General features: G+C 39.9%; 1 protein-coding gene across 2 annotated transcripts; it reads left to right on the top strand.

Moving 5' to 3' along the window:
- Positions 1-79: 79 nt before the first annotated feature.
- Positions 80-23,927, top strand: HMGN3 (high mobility group nucleosomal binding domain 3). 2 transcript variants are annotated; one of them, XM_084202316.1, is made up of 6 exons: positions 80-291; positions 14,808-14,858; positions 18,943-18,972; positions 19,613-19,660; positions 21,984-22,056; positions 22,606-23,927. In XM_084202316.1, exons 1-6 carry the CDS (start codon positions 277-279, stop codon positions 22,617-22,619), a joined length of 231 nt encoding a protein of 76 aa, XP_084058442.1. In that variant the 5' UTR covers positions 80-276; the 3' UTR covers positions 22,620-23,927. The 2 variants fall into 2 exon arrangements, with proteins under 2 accessions (XP_084058442.1, XP_084058441.1); XM_084202315.1 differs by having other exon boundaries at positions 21,984-22,097.
- Positions 23,928-24,212: the final 285 nt, after the last annotated feature.

Here is a 24,212-nt window from a genome sequence, read left to right as displayed (position 1 = left end):
GCCGGGGCGGGGGGCGCGGCGCCGCCGGGGGAGCCAATCGGGAGCCGCGGCCGCCCCGCTCCGCCCGCCCCGTCGGCGAGGCGGGCGCTGGCGGCGGGGGCTGCCGGGGCGCCGGGGGCGGCGGGGCGGCGCGGCGGGCACCGGGCGCGGGCACAGCTGCGGGCACCAGCCACGCCGGTGTCGCCGCCGCTGCCGCCGCCACCGCCGGGCGGATCCCGCGCTTCTGCCGGAGCTTCTTTCGGTCGCTTTACTTTGGCGGCCCGGAGCAGGGACATTATGCCGAAGAGAAAGGTGAGGCGCCCCGGGTGTGCGGCGGGTCCTGCCTCCCCGGGTGGGGTTGGGGGGGGCCGAGCGGCGGCCGGCGGGTGAGACGCGCGTCAGGGGCCGGGGGCGCCCGCCGCTCTCCTGCCGCTCTCCCGCCGCCGCTCCGTGCCGGGGTTCGCGGATGGCTCCCGAGCCCGGGCATTTTGCTGCCTGTTGCAAGCCCCCTCACACCCCGCCCCGCCGCTCCCCGCCGCCTGTTTACTTTCCCGGTGCCGCGCGGGGCGGTGTCGCCCCGCTCCCCGGGGGGCGAAGTCGCTGTCACAACTCCAGCCCCCACCTTCCTCCTCCCCCTCCGCCGCCGGGGAGAAGCGCTGCAGCAGCTGCGGCTTCGCCCCTGGCCCCCGCGGGAGGAGTTTCCTGCTCGCAAACTCCGGCGCCGCGGCGGGGAGGAGGCAGCCCCCACCCGGGGCGGCCGGATCCCGCCGCCGCCGCTTCCCGCCGCGCCGGAGCGATGGCTCCGAGTAAAAGGGAGGAGGGGAGAGGCAAGCCATGTTTAAAACAAACTACACCCTTCTCCTCGCCTCCCGCGGCAGACCCGTATGTACCAACTCCGGCGCCCATCCGGGCAGGGCCCCCGGGGGCGGGGGGCGGCGCCTCCCGAGGGAGCGCCCGCGGCCCCCGCCGCGCCGGGGGAGCCGTGCGGGGCTGAGGGGGCCCCGCCGCCGTCCGATTCCTGCTCTCCGGGCACCTCGGGGCGGGTAGCCTGCTCCTCGGGAGGGAGCTGGCCGTGAAACCGCCTTCCCCCAGAGAGAGAAACTTGGGCGGCCCTCGAGCGGCCGGGCTCGGTGGTGTGGGGGTTTTTCCGTGCCTCCCGTGCCCGCTGGAAGCGGAGCCGGGGCTGCGCGGCCGCCGGGAGCGCTCCGGCGCTGGCAGAAGGCGGCGGAGCCCGGAGGGTGGCAGCCGGCCCCCTCCGGCCCTGCAGGGCCCTGAGGGAGGGAGGCCCTGCTGCTGGAGATCCTCGTCGAGAACTTGCCGCCTGCCTTCCTAGGCGCTAGCAGAGTGTAACGAGAGGCTTGACACTAATACATGCAACGACAAAAAAATTATAGCTGCAGTCCTTTAATTTTAACTAGGTCAACCGAGGCAAGGCAATTTGTGTTTTTCCCAAATGTCACCTGTTACCTCCTAATACACCGTTTATGGGCTGGGGCTGAAATCTGTTTTAATAAAGTTACAGGTAGATGATGCCTTCCAGGTGACTTGGTGTTTGCTTGTCCTTTGCTTATTCCTTATGGGAGGTATCAAAATGTCAAATTGTCCAGTATGCTTCTGAATTATTTAATTTGTAGTCGAGGGCTTGATTCCGGTTCTGAAAATGGATACAACTCTGGGGTTGATTGGAATAAGTGGGCTTGAAGTCAGTGAATGATGGGCCTTTTTTCCACTTGCTCTTCTGTCATTGCACCCTTGCGTGTTTCTGTGCTTTTAGTGGTCTTGCTTGTCGCCAGGAGAAACTAGAAAATTATCTTGTGTTCACAGGATCCCCCCAACTTTTGAAGCCTTGTGAACTTCCTGCCCCGTTTACTTTGCTCTTCTGCATTCTTACACTACAGATGTTTCAGGCTGTCCTAAGTGCAAGTAGAGTTAAAGATACTCCTGTAGATTTTTGTGGTCTGTTGTGAAATGTTTATTAAGGGAAACTACCTTTCAGTAGTAAGTCCATAAGAAAATGTCTCATTTCTAGAAGGTTATTTAAAATAAGTAATAAAAAGGTTGCATATGGGATGAGAGCAATGGAGATGAGTTTTAACAGCGTAGTAAATTTTATTTTGGTTAGCATTGTATTGGTAAAGGTTTACATTTAAAGATTATATACAAAGTGTAGGTTTTGGGAAGCACTGGTTCCTGGAAATGTGTGATTAATGGCTTTGCTTTTTAAGAAAAGTGTAATTGTAGTATTTTACAATAGTCAGTTTTATTCCAGAATAACATCCGCAGAGTGAGAAGTTGGTGATGCAGCAGTAACTGAATAATTACACCAGCCAATTTTGACATGGAGACAAGGCCATCACATACAACTAATAGTCAGTTCTTCTCTTAAAATTTCTAACTTGTAAAAAGGCTTCTAACAGGGAAAATTTTGTAAGGAAATAAACATCAAAAGTCAAAATGATAAATTTTCACTGTTACAAGGATAGGTAAATAAATAATATTGCAGAAAGGGCTTAAATCCACCTGTATATATTTTTGTGTATCTGTAGTTATCTAAGCTGGCTGGCTCTTTTTTGTTTCCTTTTCTTTTCATCTCTAATGTTTCTCATCTCTGTGTAAACTCAAGCCACTTGCTAAGTCCCTGGCCCTATGTTCTCTATGAATATTATAAACAAGAAAGTGTAAGCTGCCTCCCCTTCTCTAGAGGGCTGAGGCATAGGGCATCAGGGCATCATTACTCATCGCTTGAGGGTCACAGAGAAAAGGAAGAACATACTCTGTGTTGAGATGGTGTTAAATGCTGTGCTACAGCAAAAAGGGATTGAACTCTGGACTGCTCCTGTCAGATTTCTGTACCCTTCATCTGTTGTAATGACATGTTGTGGTGCGAATATGGCCTTTCTTAAGAAGAATGGCATCCCAGTGTGGGATAAACCAGAATGCTTGTTGTGGTATTGCTAGAAAGAATGCCTTGAAATGAGTTGGGGTGTTTTGCTTTTCACTTGTCTTTGTAGAATTTGCTCTTGGGTCATATTGACAAACTCCTTGACCTTGAAACAGCCCCAGTAAAAATATCTCAGTGTTTTCCATAAAAGGATGAAGAGCCATTCTGTACCTGGTGACAAGGAGAATCGTAGTATGGTCACATACAAGTGTCTAAGCAGACATCAAGATGAATGACACTTCTCCTGAATGTGCATCATGTCTGAGGGACATAATAGGTCAGGTGATGACTTGTCCAGTATTGGATGGGGAGCCTTTTGTTTAGTGGGGATTGCACTCTGAAATGACCCAACTTGTGTTTTAATCTGAATATATGCAATACTGCCTGCATCTCACTTGTTGTTTTGGAGAACACTTGGAGTTGGCTTAGATATGAGGACTAAGTGCAACTTAAGTCATCTCTTTTTTTTTTATCATTTGCCATCTTTGAATATTGTTATTGTTTCAGAGAAAACAAAAAAGTATTGTGGTCTAATTCGCCATTTCAGTTGGTTATTTGCCGGTTCCTTGTAGTCAGGAATGTAGTTTCTGCAGTACATTTGATGCTGTGATGATATACTAGAGACCATCTGGGACAGGTTCCTCTTCTGCTATGCAAATTCACTTTCTTTAAAGTCAAAGGTACTTGGTTATATTTACTGCTGAAAAACAAACCTGCTGAATATTTTGCTAGTAATGCTGCTTCTTTAGCAGAAGTCAGAAGGGACCACATTATTGTCTTATCATAGTGCCTTTAGTTACATGATCATGTGATTGATTTTTTTGTGAGACCCTTACTGATCATTTTCCAACTAGGTATCTAATGAATGTATTTTCTAACCTTTGGGGTTAAATGCATGTTCTTACAGGTACTAACCTAGAGCTGCTAAATTCTCCTTATGCTTTTTTGTCTGGACCTAAACCGAGTTCTCTTTATGGAATTCTTCTATGTGTTTGAATTTTTATTTCTGAAGTGTCATGAATATTCCACGAGAATATCAACCATATTTATCCACCAATAGGGGAAATGAAGCACAGAAATAAATTGCCTAGTTGTTGGAATGGTCCCTTTATCTTGAATTCTCAGGTTAAGATGTCTGTCCTGGCATTTTATTCCCACTAATAAGCACCTTCTGCACTTTTGAGTGGCACATTTGTTGTTACTTTGCCAAATTTGTCTTCTTGCTTTGTGTTGTGTACATAGAGACTGAGGAACTTGCAATAGTAACCAGTTCTCTAAAATTTTGTTGGAGCATCTTGTATGTGATCAGACAATTAAGTAATGAAGCTGAGGTCCTGCTGGTGACAGCTCTTTTTTGCTTTATCTCTGAATGATCTTGCTGTTGCTCTTTGGTCTGTAGAATAAAGACTAGGTTTGTGCAAAGCATAGTAGCAGCTGAGTTTATGTTCATGGTGCAGCAGTATGAAGTATACTCAAGTTCTGAGCAGCTCCATTTCACATTCCTTTCCATGTCTTGATACTTCAGGTGTGATTCAGTCTGCCTCAATGTCATATACTGTATGTAACATGGTGGATTTTTTTTCAAAGGTTCTCTTCATTTTGAAGCTATTTGACAGGAAAGAAGCTCCAGTGATGTTGTGGGGACCTGCATTTTCCCAATAAATTGTTTCAACACCAGGGCTGGAAGCTCTTTCTGTGTAGCCAAGCTGCTCTTTAGTTTATCCTAGAACACAAGGGAGTCTCTGTTTTAGCAGTGAGACATAGAAATGGGGGAGGTTCTGTATTTCATTTCACAGTCTGTAGGTGATTATAAAATAGAAAGGAAAAGGGAGTCACTACCAGATCCAGATGTCTTGGCTGCTGCCCTCTCCCTACTCCTCTTCTGTCCACTTCTTCCTCCACATTTTAACTTGGGACTCACTCTGCCTTCGTGCTGACTGCTTTCTTCTTTCTCCCTGTCCACGAGAATTAAAAGCAAAAGTCAGAGCTCTGAAAAAGGCAGTTTCTCTTTCCACATGTTCTGGTGGGTCACTCCTAGACTATTCAGTAACTACTGGAGAACAGGCTAAGCAGCAGCAGAAGATGCCTTTCTTTGCATCTGTCACTGACATCCCCTGACTTTAACAAATTTCTGTCTCATGTGTCAGCAGAGTCCTCAGGTGGACTTCCACCTTCAGCATGCCTTGCAGGGACAGGTAAAATGATTGCTGTGAAGAGATGCATTTTAAATTCAAGCAAGACAAACAAAAACAGATGTGCCAGAGCATCTTAAAGATTGCCAGAGCCTCGTAGTAGAAGGGAGACTGATGTTTTGCCACTAATAATTTTAGAAATTTTACTGGATTTGTAACTATTGTAGAATTTTAAACCTTGAGGTGTTTAAAAGCAATTGAAAACTGCCTATTTGGCCTACTTCAAGAAGGCCAACAAAGTCAGTTGACCAGACTGACTCAAAGGAGCTCATCTTTTGTAGAAAAATTAAGCAGAAAATATAAAAAATTTTTATCTGCTTGTGAAATTCTTGGATACAAAGCATTGTAGCAGTGTTCAGTGGCATTGAAGAAAAAACATGCTTCAGCAATGCTGCTATGACAAATTGCAGTAAATGAAGTTTACAGGGCTATTAAATACATGCAGCAAATATTTTTGATGTTTTATATTAGAGACTTTTTAGCTTAGAGCTAATTATGTAATCTTAGCTATTATTATTGTTGTTGTTATTCAGATATGGAAATTAAAAGGTCATTGACCAAGGATTTAATGATCTAAAAAATTTCTGATCATTTTATACCAGTCTGTAAAGATCTGACTAATTTATAAGCAATTGATGGCAATGTATATAAATTTTCTTCTTAGACTAAAATACCATTGGACTTCATGGGCAATCTAAAAATTCCAAGGTTTTCACGTTGGAATGATTAAAAAATATTTTTCATGCTTCTTGGACACATTGAAGCATAGTAGTAGAATCTTTGTAAGTCATCAACTTCAAAACTGACTAGGTGTATGTCATCTTTCTATATATGGTAGTTCAGCACTCAGTTATGGGCAATGTTCTTTTGTGTGCTGGAGTATCAGTATTGTTAAGTTGAAAAAAAAAAAAAGCCCTGTGTCTAAATGGAATGTAGTTATATATGTAAGTAGAATATACCTATGCGTTATTTAGTTTAAGGTTGCTTTTCTTCTGTGATACTTGGAAAACTTCACTTTCTCTGCTGTTTTATACCCAAACAGTAGCTGTATATAAGAATGGCGTGTTCCAAGGTGTATCATTCCTTTAGAGAAGCTGTATGAAGTCAAATTTTGCTTGACAAGATTGTAACATTGCCTTTTGCCTAGAGTGTAAATAAACCAAATCAGGAGATTTTTCTTGGAAGTTGACACTTGGTGTGATCATCATGGCCACCATCTACTTCCCATTCTTTACCTGCACTAAGCTACCACTGTGATTTATCCCATGGTCCAGTAGCCAAAAAGGTGTTTCAGTATGCTGGAAGGGCCTTTCAGGCCATGACTCTTAAGGCTCGTCTGCTGAACAGGTTTGAACATGATTTGGATTTGGTTTTGTTTTTTTTTTAATTCTGGGTCATTTTAGTGATCCAAGTTAGAGTGGTGCACAGTGGCACAATGAATGTGTGGTAACCTATTAGAAAGGAGTAGGCTGGGGATGAGCAGCTGGCTACATGTGGGAAAGAGGTACGGTCTTATACCAATTTTATTGTCAGCAAAATTGGCAGTGTGGGACTTCACAGTTTCGACAGCAGTTCACCAGATACTTCAGGCTGGCATATATAGGCCAGAAGCAGAAATTCCAGATGCCCATTCCTGTCCTTATTCTGATTTAACCTGTGGGATATCATATTTGTTTGAGGTAGTTTTTGGGCAGACCTGACTGCTGATCTGGTTTCCCATACCATGACACAAAGAGTTAAGCTGGAATTGGCAGGAATGATTAGGTGGGGAAGGGCAGAATGCTTCTTTGCAGCAGCCAGGCATTCATCTTTGATTTGATTGTCCCTAACTCAGAGTTTCTAGAGGAGTATTCTTTAATTCATTAGAATAATCAGAGCAACTTAGTGCTCAGATGGTATGCTTGCAGCACCAGAGGGAGGAGGCATTGGGCTTGGTTTTTATTTTATGAGTTTTTACCCTATTGGTGTCTTTGGAAGTTACCAGTTTTTTGGAGATACAGCTCCTGCCTTCCAATAGTAAAGAGTGGGTGTTCTTGGTAACAGAGAAAGCTGCAAATGAAAAATGCTGTGTTCCCTAAGAATGTTGGAATCTGTCTGCAGAAAAGGATTGTGTAGGTTCCCATCACTGCCAGCTTTGTTGGGACTGTTGCTATGTTTGCTATCTCACGTAGCGTTCTCCATTGCCTTAATGCTACCTGAGTTAATAGTAGCTCCATTATTGAAAATGAAGATCTAAGGACATTTTTACCTCTGCAGTATTTTGCTCCTCTCAAGCAGAGTTGAGATGTGTCAGTGGTCTGTTTGTAGAAGGAAATCATCCTTTACCTCTACTGCATCATTTCTTCCTGATCCCACCTGTGCCCGCTTGGAGACATTTTAATTTATTCTTCTCTTGAAGCTGCATTTTGGTTGCCTGTGAAGCTCTTCATTCTGGCTGTTATAATAGAGCAATATGGCTTTTAACCACAGCTGTAATTATGACAGGGATGTGAGAGATGGGTGTATCTAAGACTTTGTACCAGTTGTGATTTTGGTACCTGCTATCATCATCTCAGAGGTTTGATGTTCTGTAGTACCAGTTAACAGAAACAACAACAATAAAGGTCCTTTTTCTAGATGATTGTGGTTTTTGTCACTGTAATGTCCTCTGGTAGAAGAGGAATTAAACACCTCTTTTCAGTCCTTCACAGTATTTTTGTTTGTCAGAGGTGGCTATTTTAGGGAATCAGTTGTTATTGAAAGTAATTATCTAAATGTAATTTCTATTTTTAGATTTTTTTTTTTCAGAAGTACTGTGTGCTAGTTTTACTTTGCAAATCTGATCAGTTCTATTTAAATACAGATTTTGGAACATAATCTTGAAGGTTTTAAAAATTGCCTCTATATGTAGACTTGGATGAGTTCAGCAGCTTCATCTCACTTGGAGAACTGTCATCAGCTTTGAAAGTTAGAGAAGTAATATTAAGGACTGGATTTCATCCATCTTTTTTTTTTTTTTTTTTTTTTTTTTTTGAATCTACCTTTTTATTTTATGGTGGCAAAAAAATGGTTAAGCAAATATAGAGACAAGAACCTACTCACTACCTAGCTGAATTTTCACATCTGGTGTTCAGGGGTAGCTGAACAATTTCAAACGCTCGGTGCTCTCTGCTCCCATGGCTGATCTGTATTTTTCAAAATGCACCTGATTACTTCACTGTCTGAAAAGTGAACTGTGTGTCTAATTTTAAATTACAATGCCATATATTTTTTTAAGTCTGAGCCTCTAAAAACTGCTCTTACTTTTTCATTTTGCCATAGGTAGATGTCATGTTCAAAAACTGACTTCAGGGAAGACAAACTTAGAAGGAAAAATAAAAGCCAAACCAGTTGTGAGATTTTTTAAAATGTCCTATCAAATATGCAGTGTGTTTTCAAAATGAATTTTGCAAAAATGCAATGCATTTTCAATTATATTTGTCGGTCTTTGACCCTCTTTTCAGTGGGAATAGCAGAACCTCAATCTACAATGAAGGAATTTCCTCTTCTGGAAAAGTACTTATTCTGTCTGGTTTTGGTTATCTGGAAATACCCCAGTTCTAATTTGATTTGCTGTCTTGTCTGGAAGCGCATAAGGCTCACAGAAGTCACCTGTCTTAAGAATTAAAAATTAAGGATTTTAATAAAATGTATTTTCTGCTTCTACTGATTTTATTTATGACCAGGCTTTTTGTATTCTTATTTTCTTGTATATTCTTTGAAAATGCATTGCATGTTAACAAGTCACTCGGCTTGGCTTGAATCTTTTAGCAGGAGTGAAAACCTTGATCAGGAACTGTTTCCCCTGATTTTTCCCAATTAACATGTAATTAGCATATTAATACAATGGATATTAATGCTTGTCTTTAAATTTAAACCTTTAAGTACTATTCATCTTTTCAGATCTTTGTGGTCTTGACATTCTCCCCCAAAGAACTAGAAAATTAAGTAAGTATTCTGCTCTTAATAGATGTAAGATGCAGAAATTTAAATTCTAAAAATGGCATTTTATAATATGGTAATAATTATTAACAAAAATATTAAAATATCTACTTAAAGAATAAATACTTAAGCAGCATGGGGTTTTGTGTAGTTGGTTTTGTATGTTTTGAGGGTTTTTTTGTGAAAGACTTGCTTACATGAATATACAAGAAAACCCAACCTCATTTCTTGGAAGAGAGCAAGACAGATATAATTTTGGATAAGTATTTAAAAAATCCAGCCTTCCACTAAACCGTTTTACGCTGTACTTCCCTTGTGGTTCTGGCAGAATTTTTTTTTTTAATGGTTTATATTTGTGGGGTTTTTTTTTTTGGTTTGGTTTGGTTTTGGTTTTTTGAGTAGCAGCATGCATAGTTTTTTCCTCATCCAGGATTGACTTTTGGTAGGAAAAAGAAATGAAGCTGTGTCGTATGAAGACTACCTGATTTCTTAAAGCATTATTAGGGGGAATTAATTTTCCTTGCAAAGCTAATTCACATTTGCTTGGCAGTGAGCACTGTTCTATCCACTGGAAACAGATCAAAGAACTCGTTGTAAACAAAGGTTAATGATAAGATGCTGGAGGAGCTAAATGAGGAAACAATAGTTAGAAGGGTATTGCAGGAGTTGGTTGGTGTTAAATTAGTCTTTATTAATCTAAACCAAGAAATAAATAGCATTTTAATTACATTTATGAACTAGCTCAAAATTCAGAGCTGCTCTGAGGATAAATAATTAGAAGATATAGCATGTATGGGGAAACCATTCATGGCATTAAATTTTGTGGAATGCATAGTTAAAAACAAATGACGGGTAGAAAAAATTTAGGGAAAGAGTGCAATAAACCCTGAAAAAGACTTCAGACTTGATGCATCTGCTCCTCTTACAACATGCTTTTTTTTTTTTTTCAAGCTTTCACCTTATTTTGGTTGGGGAAAAAAATTGTAGGAGGAACGACCAAAAGCATTACATCATGGAAATTGCAGCTGCAAGAGTGAGCCAGGAAATCTATGGGCAAATCCCCTTGCAGGCAGTGTATCAAGATGTGGCTGAACCAAACAGCTTGCAAAGAAGGGAGGAAATGCTATTCAGAATGCTCATGTGCCAGGACAGTTAAGGCTTTCTGCCTTTCTAATTTCTAACTTCTTAATCTGGTAGTTAGAATGAAATTTTTATCTGCTTTTTTTGTTTGTTTTGTTTTCATGGGGATATAAAAGGACTAATTTCTCTCCCATCAGAGCCAAGGTGTTGAGTTTCGGCTTGTAATAAAATCCTTCAGAGAATGAACCATCTATTTAATTTTATACCGACCTTCTGCTGACTGTTACTACTCACCTACTTGTATTCTCATTTTTCAGACTTTTTAATATACTTTTTTATAATAAATCCATTCATAATAGTGCAAACAAAATATTCAAAATATTCATCCAGAAGCTGGACATTGCAATTTCAAATGCATATCTTTGGATTGCTCAAAAGACATCAGTGGCTTCACTGCTTTTGGTTCCTGTATTCTCATTATACACAGCTTATATTTCAGGGTTTTGGTGTAAAAAAAAAAATGAAGCTTTATGTTTCTTTTGTGGTGCATCTGTACCAAGTAGCCTTGCCTTAAGAACAGTAAAAACAGGAAATTGACCTGTATTTTCTGTTAAATGTTTGCTTAAAACAGTTGTCTAGTTTTCTCTTTTCAACCTAACAGTTCTGTAATGATGTTGGCATTGCAGATACTGCAGTATTGCTTTGGTGTGTGGAAACACTGGTTCTTATTATGTATACTTCACAGCTGGTGAAAGAGCTGTGTATACAAATAAACTCAATGTTAATATTCCTTCAGGGTTTTTTTAGCATTCTCCACCATCTATTAATTAGCCTTTGTTTTTTCCAATCCACTAAAAATAATTTTCTAGATTGCTCTTAAAAATAGCTGGGGTAAAAGTGGGGAAAAAAAGCCAATTGCTGATGGACAGTCTTATGGCTTGAAAGTTATGCAGCTGTGACAGATCTTGCAAAGCTTAGCTGCAGCTTAAGTTGCAATCTTATTGCCAATATTTAGTGCTAATTGAGATGTGACACAATGTGTGGTTATCTGAACCTAAAACTTCCTTGTAGTTCAAATGTCAAAAGCCTATTTAGAGATGGCCAGTCATCTTCTTTCCTTGTGTGTGCCTCCACGAGGAAAAAAAAAAATCACTGTTGTCTGTGTCCTTATTTGCTTTTTTTTATGTTTTGCCTCTTGTAGGCATCCATACAGTATCACACACAGCAACCTATAGGGACTGCTTTGTAAATATAATACAGACATATGATGCAGTTCAGCTGAGGAATTACTAAGGTTGGAGTGCTGCCTTTGTCAAGTGGTTCAGGGCTTGTACTGGTCTTGGATTTTGCAGCACAAAACTTGCAGTGTGGGTATTCCTGCTCCTGACTGGTTTAGGATGTACAGCACAGTATCCAAGGTGCATTTTAATGGGGCTGGGATCTCATGTGAAGTATGGTGAGCCATCGCATTAGGTCATGAGGAAAAATGTGCCAAGAGGAGGGGTTACTTAGTACATTTTGTTACTTTGAAACCAGAGGTTCTTCAGTAGTTTGTCACTAGGACAAAAAAGGGGGGAAGGGTTCCTGTGGAAGAGTTAAGGGCAAAGGCTTTATGGTTTTGGTGGTATCTACATAAAAGTCCTGTGACTCCAGATAGGAGTGCAGACAGTCTCTGCTTGTGGCATGCCAAGTTCTTCGGGAACTATGCTTGGCGCAAATCCACTTGTGTATAAATCTCTCTTTTCCCTGGGGAGAGGAGAAAGTATTGCAAAAACTGGTATGAAGAGCTACATCAGCTGGGACTCATCAGAACTCATGGAGGGGAAAATAAGTTTCTGTTCCTCTTTTAGCAAATACATTGTAGCCATATCTGACGTGTATTTTTTTGGTGTGTCTGTCAGCTGCAATACATAGAGTGGATGGAGTCCCAGGCTGCCCGCAGCTGCCCCGTGCCACTGCATTCTTGTCTGTTGTACTGACTCAATTGTTTGTGCAGCTGTGCAGTGAAATGATTCTGCCGGAGCAGGGAAGACTATATAGTTATAATTTGGCTATATATTGTAATATTTATGCATTTGTTTGAGCAGCAGGCTATTTTTCAGCTGGATCAATTACCTTACCCATGACATGGCCTCCCACGCAGCTCTGCCGGCGTAGTGGGGAGCCAGGGCTGGGAGGATGAGCCCAGCCACCAAAGGCCTGGACTTGCAGAGATTGCAGAGAGGAGGGAGCGGGTCAGAAATGGAAATGAGAGCATGTCAGAACCCCTTGCTGCTTGTTCACACTACTGAAATTACTATTATTCTGCACGGAGAAAAGTTATGTGGCCCTCAGAGTTGCTGTCGGATTTTCTAACTTGGGAGGGCTGGGAGAGACCAATGCTGAGCTCATAAATTATCTAACTTAATTGAAGTATGTTATGTATGTTATGTAATATATCACAGTAGTTAGTATACAGAGTTGTGGTTGCATTAAGAGTATTTTAATATGATTCCCCCCCCCCCCCGCCCCGTGGTTAGCCTCATGAACAGTTTTTTTAATCTGTTGTCTAGCAGTAGTATTGGCATCTAAAATCAAACTGTCCTGTCTATCAGAAATGTGGGAGAATCCTCTTTTGTAAGTGTTAAAGAGAATGGGGTAAATTACTGTGTGCTAACTGTGCAGTATGGCAGGTGGAGAGTTAGCTCTTGTGCAATTTCTGCAAGGCTATTGGCATGTGGCAGTGCCATCTTGGGATAATTTAGCCCTCTCTCAATGCTCTATGATTCCTAAAAGTGAAGCAGGGTAAACCAGCCTGATTGTGGAGTGCCAGTCAACTTTGTTTAGCTTAGGAAGAGTTTTTTAGCTTGGCTTCCAAAGGAAATGGATCATGCCATCTTTCTGAACCTACCCCTGTAAATCTAAAGTTTCTTGACCACTGCTAGGAAAAGATGATAAAATCTCTGAGAACTTCCATATAAGTAGGTTCTGCCTAGAACAGGAAGGATGCTATGTGAGCTCCCTCTTGGGGAAAGGGTGCAGCACAAGTTTGTTAGAATTGAGAAAATTCATATGGGAGAAACATCTTATGAACTCATGGACAACAGAAAAGCTCTACCCAGAGCATATCCTGTATTGTGAGTCGAAGAGCAAAGTTGTAGAATGCAGAACTTTGTTACTGACAGGAATAATGGAACAGCTTGTTTTTGTTTTCTTTCTGACTTCTGATGCTCCCAGCGTCACAACATCAAGCTGTAGTTAGTAACTCCTTGGTAACCAAACTGAAAGACTTTTGGAAATGCAAACCTGAAATGATCCTGCAGGTGACTGGTGAGGCTGCAGTTGCATAGGGAACAGTCAGGCTCCATTTTGGATGCCTGCCTGTTGCTATTCTGAGTTGCTCTATGCTGTGTGATGCTGCTTAACTTCCTGCTGTTTTCAAGCTACTTACATGATCAGTCCTCGGCTTTTTTTTTAAAGCAGCTGCTCTTGTGGCATGCTTCCTTTCTGTCGGGAGAGTGCACAGTAACAAAGCCACGTTTTATTCCCTGGTGGGGGGATGTCTTTCTCGAAGTATGTTAGAGCCCAGTGCCAGGAGAAGGCACTGGTCCACTGCTGCAAACGAGCCGGTCATTTTCTCTGCTCCAAACCACAGCTCTCTAGCTCTGAGACATCTTGTGTCAAAATCTGTGAGGAAGTTTGAATTAAGATTGAAATGGAAAGAAAGGGGAAAAGATAACTAGCCTGCTTCCTTACTGATTGTAAAACAAAACAACAACCAAGTTGCCTTCTCTGCTGCCTGTAAAATACCTTTTTGAAACATGCCATTCTTGTAGTTCTCCTCTAACTGCTGCTGCTTGCTCTTTATCCAGGAATTGCTTGCTCCTGCCTAGAAACACAAATGTTTGCAAAATGTGAAGTTGCACATCTTGAGTTGTAAACAAAAGAGAAGCTTGATTTTTACCTGCCCCGCCTTCTTTGATTTAACCAACCTTTTTCTAGTACCTATGCAAGATTAGTTTTGCAACATTGAAGTTGATATTTTGTTCTTAAGAAGATGCATGTTTGTCCCAAGCTTTCCTGTCAATATCTCAGTATTTTACTGTTTTATGCTCTGCTGATGGAGGAGGTGAGATGTGATGTAAGGATACTTTTAAAACTTCCAGCTGAGTGAGGCTGAGAGGAAAAAGGAGTAAAGGAGGTAAAGAAATCATTCATTTCGGTCATGCTGTGTTTTTTTGGTTCATCTCACTGCGTCTCATAACAGGTTAAATTCATGTTTGGGAAAAAATGTGTTAAATTTCTTGGGGATTTCAAAAGCCATCGTAGAGAAAGCCTCCAATTTCCAGTTCCTACTGTTGTGCTGCCAGCAGCTGATGAGATGGAGCTTCCACTGGAGTCTGTGGATGCTTTAATGGGTTAAAGCTAATGGGCTATGGAGACTGAGAGGTGGTGTGTGATATGATATGTATGTACCTGGTTCTCAGTCCTCAGTTGGTTTGTAAAGAGAGTGGTTTGAGTACAATGCTGCTTGTACATAAAAATGCAGATTTGTCAGGCTGCTTTAAGTTGTTGCAAATGAAAGAGCAGTCAGTCTTCACCATAATCTTTGTTTTGCTGTTGTCTGTGTGCTTTTAAGTCTGCAATAAAAACACTGATTTAATATTTTGTTTCAGTCTCCAGAGGGTGCTGAAGGCAAGGATGCAGCAAAAGTAACTAAACAAGAGGCAAGTATATATATATATTGAATTTGTTTTGGCATGTAATTATTTAATTGGAGATTTGCAGTCATGTATATCAGAAGATTATGCATTTCTCTGGCACTTCTGGTGAGCTGTTTTCAGTGGGAATAAAGACAGTAAACCACATTTATACCCTATCTGGCTTGGTTTTTTTCTTGGTTTACTGAGGATTTATACAACTTATTGGTGCACCAAATAAATTTGAGAAAATTTTAGGGCTTTCCTAGACAAATTCTGGTGGATCCTGTGGTAGTAGTGTAGTATGTTACTGTCTGGAACTGTTGCTCTGTCCCTAGTGGGTTGGCAGAAGAGGGTTAATGCACACACCTCAGCCAGTCTATTTCAAAACTATTCTTAGCTTAAGTGACTGATGGGAGGGTGTCTTGAATTGAGATACTACACTCTAAACTGGAGCAGCTGACACATTTGTGTGTTTTCTTTGACTGGATTTGTTTAAAGGACACAGTACATTCTGTTAGAGAAGACAGCTGGTGATATCTTGGTATCTACAATAAAGTTCACTAGTTTGTTTGTCATAGCCCTTCATGTGAATTTAAAAAACAGGTAAAGAATTATGAGAATTTGTTTTCTTAGGTTGCCTTCCTTTGTGGCAGACAAACTTAAACCAGGACCTTGAGAAGAATGGGGGAATATTTAATTGCTCTCTTTGTAAATCTTGGAGCATATTTGATCAGGAAAATAGCAAGTAAACAAATGGCATGTGCTATAGTTTACTTGCATGTAAAAAGCACTTTTTCATAATGTTCCCCAAGCAAGATCTTAAAGAAACTAGCTAGCATTGAGGATCTTTCTAAGAATTTCTAACTTATAAACTCATAAACTTATGAGAAGACAATGGAGGAGTTAAAGTTAATTTTCATCAGGAGAAGACTATCAGTGGAGTGTTGGAATTTTTTTGGGGGGCTTTTGCTGCTGAATATATTTGTTAATGATCTCTAGGAGAAAAGGTAGTAAAGAATTTATAAAGTTTGCTGAAGTCTACAAAAATTGTCAGAGTAGTCAGAAGTGAGAGAGGCTGAGAAGGCTGTTATGTCATTGACAAATAACCAAGTGATAAAATATCAAAAGAAATTCAATATGGAGAAATGCAAAATTAATACACGGGGAGAGGAAGACTCAGTGGTGGTCACGAAGCTGTTAATCAGGGGAGAGATTGTAAAATCACAGTGAATAGTTACTAGAAAATGTCAGTAGTTATAAACAGAAAGTAACTAGAACATAGAAAAAAATGCCAGAGGACAAAGCATCAGTGTACCACAAGATTAATTTTTGTGGTCTCAGATAAGGGAGTACTAAATGAAGCTCTCTTGATAGAGGCCATGATGGAATTAAAAAGATACCAAGTACAGTGGTTTAGAGAATGTACAACAGCTTTAAAAAAAAGGGTAAACAACCCAAATTAAAAAACAAACAACACAGTTTTACAGTTTTTCTAGGATTCTTCATCTTTTATGTAGTAGAGTTGTGATAAAATAATTAGTAACACAAAGAAAGGCAGTTAGGGAATTACTCTTCATGAAAGCTGTAAACAAGAGGAATCTAATGGAAGTAAGAGGAAAGAAGTTATAAGGAGAGACAGCAGAGGGGGAACATTTTGCTTTTTGTTTTCCACATGGTGCATAATCCCATTATGGAACTCATTGACATGAAATGTTATGGAAAGTGAAAGTATAAATGAGTACTATATTATTAAACAGATTTGTCTAGAAAATAACCCTTGGGGGACTATTTAAACACATGATGTGTATATGATATCCAGGTTGGAAAGTTGGCAGAAGCTGGTGCAGTGGGAGAGTGCACAGAGCTGTTCTGTCTGCTCCTTTTCATAGACTCTTTCCACAGATGATTGCTAATGGGCTGGTGTCAAACAGACTCTTGGGTGAGCTGCTAATTTCTGGGTTAGTACAGCTGTTTGGAGGGGACAGAGGTTCCCAAAGCACATCCAAATGTGGCCTTTGCTGACTTGGCTCTGGTTCCCTCCATATAATCAGATAACACAAAAATACATACAAACTCCAAATGAGAACTAAAATTATTTAGCTGTCAAATATTTTTGAAGACCTTACGGTTTATTCTGACTTTCTTGTGATAAGCAAGTCATAAGAAAGTCAGGAGGTAGGGGAAAGAATTATAACTTCTCTAAATCAACATGTTATCCTTTAAAAAGTAGATGCTAGCAAAACATTTCAGTTTTTAAATGTTAAAGGGATAGAAATAATTGGTTAAGAAAGCAGATTGGTAAAAGATGATACCTTGAGTTAGAGGTTCTTGGATTACCTGAGCAACTGAGATGTTTTGTTTATCCTGTTGTAAAATAATGGTAGGCTGCTTCCTAAGTGGTTGATATGCTAAATTGCCAAGAAAAGAGAAGTTTACCTTTTTGCTGTTAATGATGCATAAATATTTCATAGCTGAAAATATCTAGGTATTTTTTGACTTCTATTTTGCTGGATGCGGATTTGAACTATTCATTACTGCTTTTCACTAAGAATTCTTGAATGGCTCCAATGAACACAAATTACAGCATTCTTCAGATATTAACAAGGGCTTTTTCCTGTTGCAGGATGTGCCGAGCCATGTTTTTTCAGCTCAACTTAAATGCTTAATATGTAATTAGAAGTATTTTTCATTCTCTTTTTAAGCTGAGTTATGTTGGATATTTGTTGCAGTTTAGTTGTCTGTTTATTTTGGCCACAGGTGCAATTCTTGTTTTTTGAGTAGTCCACACTTCAGCTCAGTTTATTAACCATGCTGTGTAAGTGGGTGAATCTGTTTTAATTAATACAAAAATTAATTTTAATTAATACAAAAATATTGTGAACAATCTAGGAAGTGTTTTTAAGTCTTCAGTAATAAATTTATGACAAAAAGCAGGATTAAATGAAATCTAATAGGAAAAGTATGTTGAAGCGATAAAGAAAGCTGGAGAGAAGCAGAATTTCTGGCTCAAGTCTTTTCTTTTGAGATTTGTGTTTAAATAGAAGAAATAATTTCTCTCTCTCATCCTGCAGCTGTCTTTGTGCACCTGGACTCTCTGAGCAAGTGTGTGGAGAACTGAGGAAGTGGAAGGACTTAGTTTCATGTTTTGAAATTTTAGCACTCTGATGTCCTCTAGAAAAGGATGTTAACTTTATTCAGCTGTTAATCAGATGGGATTTGTGCCCACTATTGCAAGTAACATCTGCTAGATTCTAAAAACATCATGCTAAGTGGGTCTGAAAAAGGTTCAGTCCTTTACACAGGTAGTCAAGCTTACTGGATTTATGAACCTTTCACAGACCAGGAAGGGACTCAGAAGTAGTTGTAAAAGGGGGGGTGTGTGTGTGTGAGGTATTAAACTGTGTGGAGCTTTTGATGTCTTAGAATTTCAGCTTTTATATTTTTTCATATATTTGTAATCCTGCAATTCTTTAGTGTATAACCCTAAACTCCATATAGGCTGTCAGCTACTACTTTCCCATTTTGGTCAGACAAAACAATTCCTCTCTAGGCCTGGAAATCAAGGACACCTCACTGTCTCAGGCTCGGAGAAATGTAAACAAAAGTGAGTTGGGAAGGAGCAAACTTGGAGTAAATTGCTTCATTACCTGAAGGTGTAATTGGAAGATTAACCCCCAAAATGCAAATGGACCAGACCTATAAAAGTGTGAAAACCCCTGCCCTGTCATCCATTTTAGGTATAGCCCCTGGGGAGGCTTTATCTGCCCAAAATGTACCTGAAGGCTTTCAGTAAATATAACAGCTTTTTACTCTCTTAATTTTGTCTGACTTCTGTTTTTAGGTAGTCCCAAGGAGGCATCAGTCTAGATAGTATAATTCCTCCACAACTTTTATTTCTAACTTTCACATCACTCTGTCCCTTTAAAATTTTGAGTGTCCAAGGTGAGGGAGATATGAATTGTGTTTGGCAATAGACATATATTTTGAAAGATGAATATTATTTTATGCTGTCCTATGGAATGACTGATACTATGTTGCTTTGGATACTTTTTCCTGTAATCCTGTAAGCCTGTAAAAATGTTACTTTTTTTTTTTTTTCTCCCTGTAGCCCACAAGACGATCAGCAAGACTGTCAGCTGTAAGTATGTATAGTACCTCCTGGTATATTCTTTTCTAAGCACATATGGTTTCTCACACCAAACTTTTGCTTGGTTCAATTTTTATTCTTGCCGAGGGGTATTTAAGAATGTTAGTAATGAAGTTATCTTTGTTTTCTTGGTTTCAGGTTTTCAGGTTGTTCTGACAAAAGATATATTTCCCCACTTCAGTTGCAAAACTGTCTGTTAGGTGCAGTTTTGACTTTATTTCATTTTGCAGGCTGATGTTAGTTGTGGAAATGCAGCTGCTTCTCTGGAAAAGAGGAGGAGCTGTGTTTCAAGGACTTCATTCGATGCCTTTGCTAGTACTTGGTTTTAGTTCCTCTTCACTGTTAGAATATAGCTGATGGGGGATTTTTTAATAGTTACTACCAATCTCCGTGTTTTACTTGTAGAGTGACCCCCAAATTACTTTCACTTCTAGATGAGTGAACTAATGCAAACAGGTGTGTTCAGAGATGGGGGTACATTTGTGCAGTAAGGTTTTTCAGACTTTTTCTAGATGCATACTGTAGAGCAGGAAGTAAGGGAAGGTGTAGGGTGTGGGGGGAGGCAGGGTGTAGAGGAGGCTGGCTCCTGGTAGTGTGTCTAACATGTTGTGCAACTGAAAATGTTTTATAGAAACCTGCTCCACCAAAACCTGAACCCAAACCAAGGAAAACAACGAAGGTAAATACTCTTTCTTTTTAGTTACCATTGTTTTAGCCAATAGTAAGGAAGCATACTCCTTCTTTATGTTGCAAACAGTTCAATTCACAGAATTTTTTATTTTTATGAGGCATGAGCTTCCCTGCCCTCTCTGCAGCTCCCTGCCTCCCCCCCCTTGCTGGAAAAAAAAAATCGCAAATTAGCTCATTCTTTTCTTTCTGTTCCACCCCTTCCTGGCCTCATTACTGGCCCAAAGAAAATGTCTTGCCTGTTTGATATGCAGACCATGTTAGTTTGTAGTGAAAATTGCTAGTTGAAGAAGAATTTTTACCTTTACTACACCTTTCCTGAAAAGTACAGGCTTGGTTGAGTAAACTCCTCCTGAGACCTAGCAATTTCTCCAAAAGCGTTTGAGATTACTCTGTATCATTCTGTTTCCTTGTCTAGAGGTGCAGTACTTCATTTTGTACTGAGAAACTCTTATCTGTTCTAGAAGCCTGGCTGCTGCTGAGAATGCACAATTATAATTAAAGGTGAAATTAAATATATTTAAATTGAATGGTTTGGGTTTTCTGGGCCAGTTACAGTCAAATTAAAATCTTATTAGCGTTTAAAATACCTTTTCAGGATTTTTGCATATAAATAATGTGCTTCAGAAACTGTAGATTTATTTGTGCCTAAGGGGAATGTTGAATAAGAGCAATTACTTTATTGGGGAAAAAAGCTCCCATGCTGGACACTGAGTCTAGCACTCCTCACACTTCCATTTTTCAAGTCCTTTTATTGTCATCTCAGTTGGGCAAGTGCCAGGATACGAAGTCCACATGTGAAAGTAAAACTCTGACTTTAAACACTGTTTGATTTGTCATATAAAATTACCAGTAAAGTCTTGCTGAGTCCATCCTGCTCCCCTCTTGAAAAGAGTATTAATAAAGAAAGGAATGTGATAGCTTCTGTAGCTTCACATACCTGTGGGATGAGCTCGGTCACGGAGCCAGTCTAAGTTGTGTGAAAGACATTTGAAGCTTATTTTGGGTGACTCAAATCCTTTATGATATTACTGTAACTAACTTTTTAATACAGTGATCTTTTTTTTTCCAAGCCCTAACTGGATCACATTTTAAGGAGTATATTAATTTTGGTCTCCTCAACAGAAAACAGCAAGTGTGTACTCTGAACTTGCTAGTAAACAATGAAAGAGGGTGCAGATTTGAGATAATTTTTATTGTTAAAAGCTTGCATGTTAGGCATTTGCTAAGTCAACTTTTTAGTTTGTTCTTTCATAGGTGAAGAGTTTTAACTATGCTCGTACCAACTGTAAGCTTCCAAATTAAGCTGCTATGTAACATTGAAGCTGAGGGGTGAAGGAGTAATTCAGGCTGCCCTGGAACTGGGATTACTGGTGCTCTTTCCTCATGGTCCCACTCCTATATGGGCATCAGTGGGGAAGGGTAGAAAATGAAGGCAGACATTAGGTGTTCAAAGCTACTGTTGCAATTTGCATGGAGAATTTGGAGCAAATGATTGCATAAAAGATATCCAGTGTTTATCAGAATGACTTTAAATACTCAAGTAAGATAATAAATGCAATACCATTTAAATTTTATCCCATTGCACTTAAACTACTTAACCTATGTCTCTGCTAACCTTTAGATCACAAACATAAATAAGTACATAGAGAAAGGATTTATAAAAAATAGTAGACTTCAACATAGAAATTAAGAGCAAAACTCAAAATGAAATTGGGGCTATTAGAATAATTCCTTTTGATAAATTCTTTGCTTTGTGTTGCTGCAGGTGGACTTTTATCAGTTTGTCTCCCTAGTGTGTTGGCTGGTTCTTTCATTGATATGGAATGACCATCACAGATGTTTTCAAAGTAACACAAGGACAGCCAACAAAAAAGCTTAATTTTTAAAATCTAATTTAATATTTTATAGTTATTGAAAGTGTAGTGCTGCAATTACACAAACAGTGTGGTGTTTGTGGTGTTTGGCTGAATAAGCTTTCAATATACTGTAATTGTGTGTGTTCACACAGATATCCTGGATATACCTCATACGACAGCTCTACCAAAGTAGTCTGGTGGGGTTTTGTATCCCTGAAAAAATTAGCAGAAAAACTAAAGAAGCAGACACCACCATTTTCTAGAAATGTTGAGTCTCTGTGTAACTTATGTGAGTTTACAGTTTCCAGGTAGCCTTAAGCTGGTTTTCTGTTTCAGTCCAGCACACGAAACTTGCCAAGACTTGCTGTTTAGTTCATGTGAAAGTTGTTTTGATAAAGATGCAGGGTTCTGGCTACTCACACAACGTCTATGGCCATGTTTTTAATCTTCTGTCAGAAGGAACCTGGAACAAAGGCCAGCAAAGGTGCTAAAGGGAAGAAGGATGAAAAGCAAGAAGCTGCAAAGGAAGGTACTACACCATCTGAAAATGGTGAAAATAAAGCTGAAGAGGTACTTTCTACACATACCTCCTGCTGATTGAATCAGTGTTTTTTAATTATTCAGCCTTTCAGACATTGTTAGCATGTTCATAATGTTTCTTTTTATTGCCCATAATGTTATTGCAGATTCTCATCTCGCTCAACTGTTAGTGTTTCAACATCCAGAGGTGCCCCACCCAGCACACTGTCAGTAAAAGGGCAGATTGAAACAGTGAAAGTTAAGGGTGCGGTAGAGCATTCAGCATGTGTGCAGTGAATAGGAACAGGTGGTAGTGTGGTGCTTTTCAGTGTGAACCATGGAAGCTGACAGGTAAGGCTTGTATTGCTTTTGAAAAGCTGGGACCCATGAGTCGAGAAAAGCGTGTGACTGTAACTGTTCTGGCTGCGTAGATGTCCTATGGACACAGGTGTGGAGCTGTTGCAAGTAAGAAATCCAAGGAGTAAGGATAGCTTGGGTATTTAGGTACCTAATAGCATTTCACTACAGTAATTTAGTTTCTTTCTTTTTTTCTCCACAGGCTCAGAAAACTGAATCTGTAGGTGACAAGAATGAATGAAATACCATGAAAATTTTGGGTTGATTTTATGTACCTCTTGAACAACTTTTAAAAGATATTTTTATCAAGTATTTTGTAAATGCTAATTTTTTTAGGACTATGATAGTTGACATATTAAACTGTATATGAACATTTCCCTTCTCATAACAGTGCTTTTAGAAATTCCCATTGTTGCCAAGTAATATAAATATCAACTTAATATTGCAAGGTATGTGTAAAATTGGATCAGCATTCCATACACTTGCTTTAAGAAATTATGTCTTGTGCATATGGTGATGTTTTTACTGTGTGTATTGGAATTTTTCATGCAGTTTTTCTAGAGCAATAATCAGTGGTGCTTTTGTACTTAGGTTTTATGTGATTTTAATGAAACATGGATAGATGTGGCCACCTGCTGACTATTTTGGGTTCTTTTAATGGATTAAAATAAAAGGTCTCCTTGCCCGCAAAACTAAAGACTCCTAATGTTTTCTCTTGATCTGAGGAATGCCGTGCTCACATCTTTGACTGTTACAAGGCAGACTAAATGATTTAATAACAGTTGTTTTGCATGCAGTGTTTGCTTTTTTTTTTTTTTTTTTTTGCTGATGTCTGATTAAAAACCATGCGCACAGGAGCAGCAAACTGGGATTTTCAGTGGCCTACAGTTTAGGGGACTTACAGATAAATTCTTCATAGATACATTCATCAGATACACTGTCACAGGGTGAGTAGAGTTGCCATACTCTGACAGGATATTGTGTCTTCAGTGAGCTATCAGTAGAGAACAAATTGCTTGGTTGATAGAGACGTACAGTAATTTTAAAGTAGCTTTGTTTCTCCCCACTCTCTTTTCATGAATGTGCGCTGTAGTCTGTGGAAACCTTTCTTTCTATCTGTAGCCTCAAATTTAATATAAATAGTAATTACTGTTCTTCAGCTGAGGACAGTTGTTAATACATTGAAATCACTGTTAAACAGTGCTATATATTTGGTACCTGGTGGAAGTGGAACAAAGAAAGCTGGTTTTGAGGTAATTGTGGTGATGTGGTGGATTAGCTAATGATTTTTTTAGTGTCCATGTTTCAACTCTGCAGCTTATTCTAAGTACCTTTTATGATTTTTCTCCTTGTCTTTTCTCTAGGGGTCCTGGTGTTTCTATTGTTACTTCTGGGATGGGAGGGGTGAAAGAAAAGATGTTCCCTGTTCTTCGGTAGCATTGATTTGTATTGCTCAAGTGATAGCCATTACGTCTGAGGATACCTTTTGCTTGTTCAAGTCAATAAATAAATGACTGTTGCCTGGCCTGGCGTTCTATTCATTCTTTGGGAAGAAGTCTCTAGTTGCCTTTTTAAATTAAAACCAAAAAGAAGCCAAGCATATCTACACTTGAAAATTGAAGCTTGATTGCCAAAACTGTCTCTGCTAGCTAGAATAGGAGTTAAGACCTGCACTGATATAAATGTCACTTACACTTTTATGATAGGCTTGCTACACCCACAGAAGAGGAGGCTGTTCTCTGCAGCATGAACTTAGTTTTGTTAGAAAATTTAAATCAATGCTCTGCTTTTGGTAATGGAAGGCAGAGG

Source organism: Fringilla coelebs (assembly GCF_963513975.1).
Source record: "Fringilla coelebs genome assembly, chromosome: 3".
NCBI classification, from domain to species: domain Eukaryota; kingdom Metazoa; phylum Chordata; class Aves; order Passeriformes; family Fringillidae; genus Fringilla; species Fringilla coelebs.
Note: the sequence above shows the minus strand (reverse complement) of the source record. Positions and strands in the feature narration are given on the sequence as shown.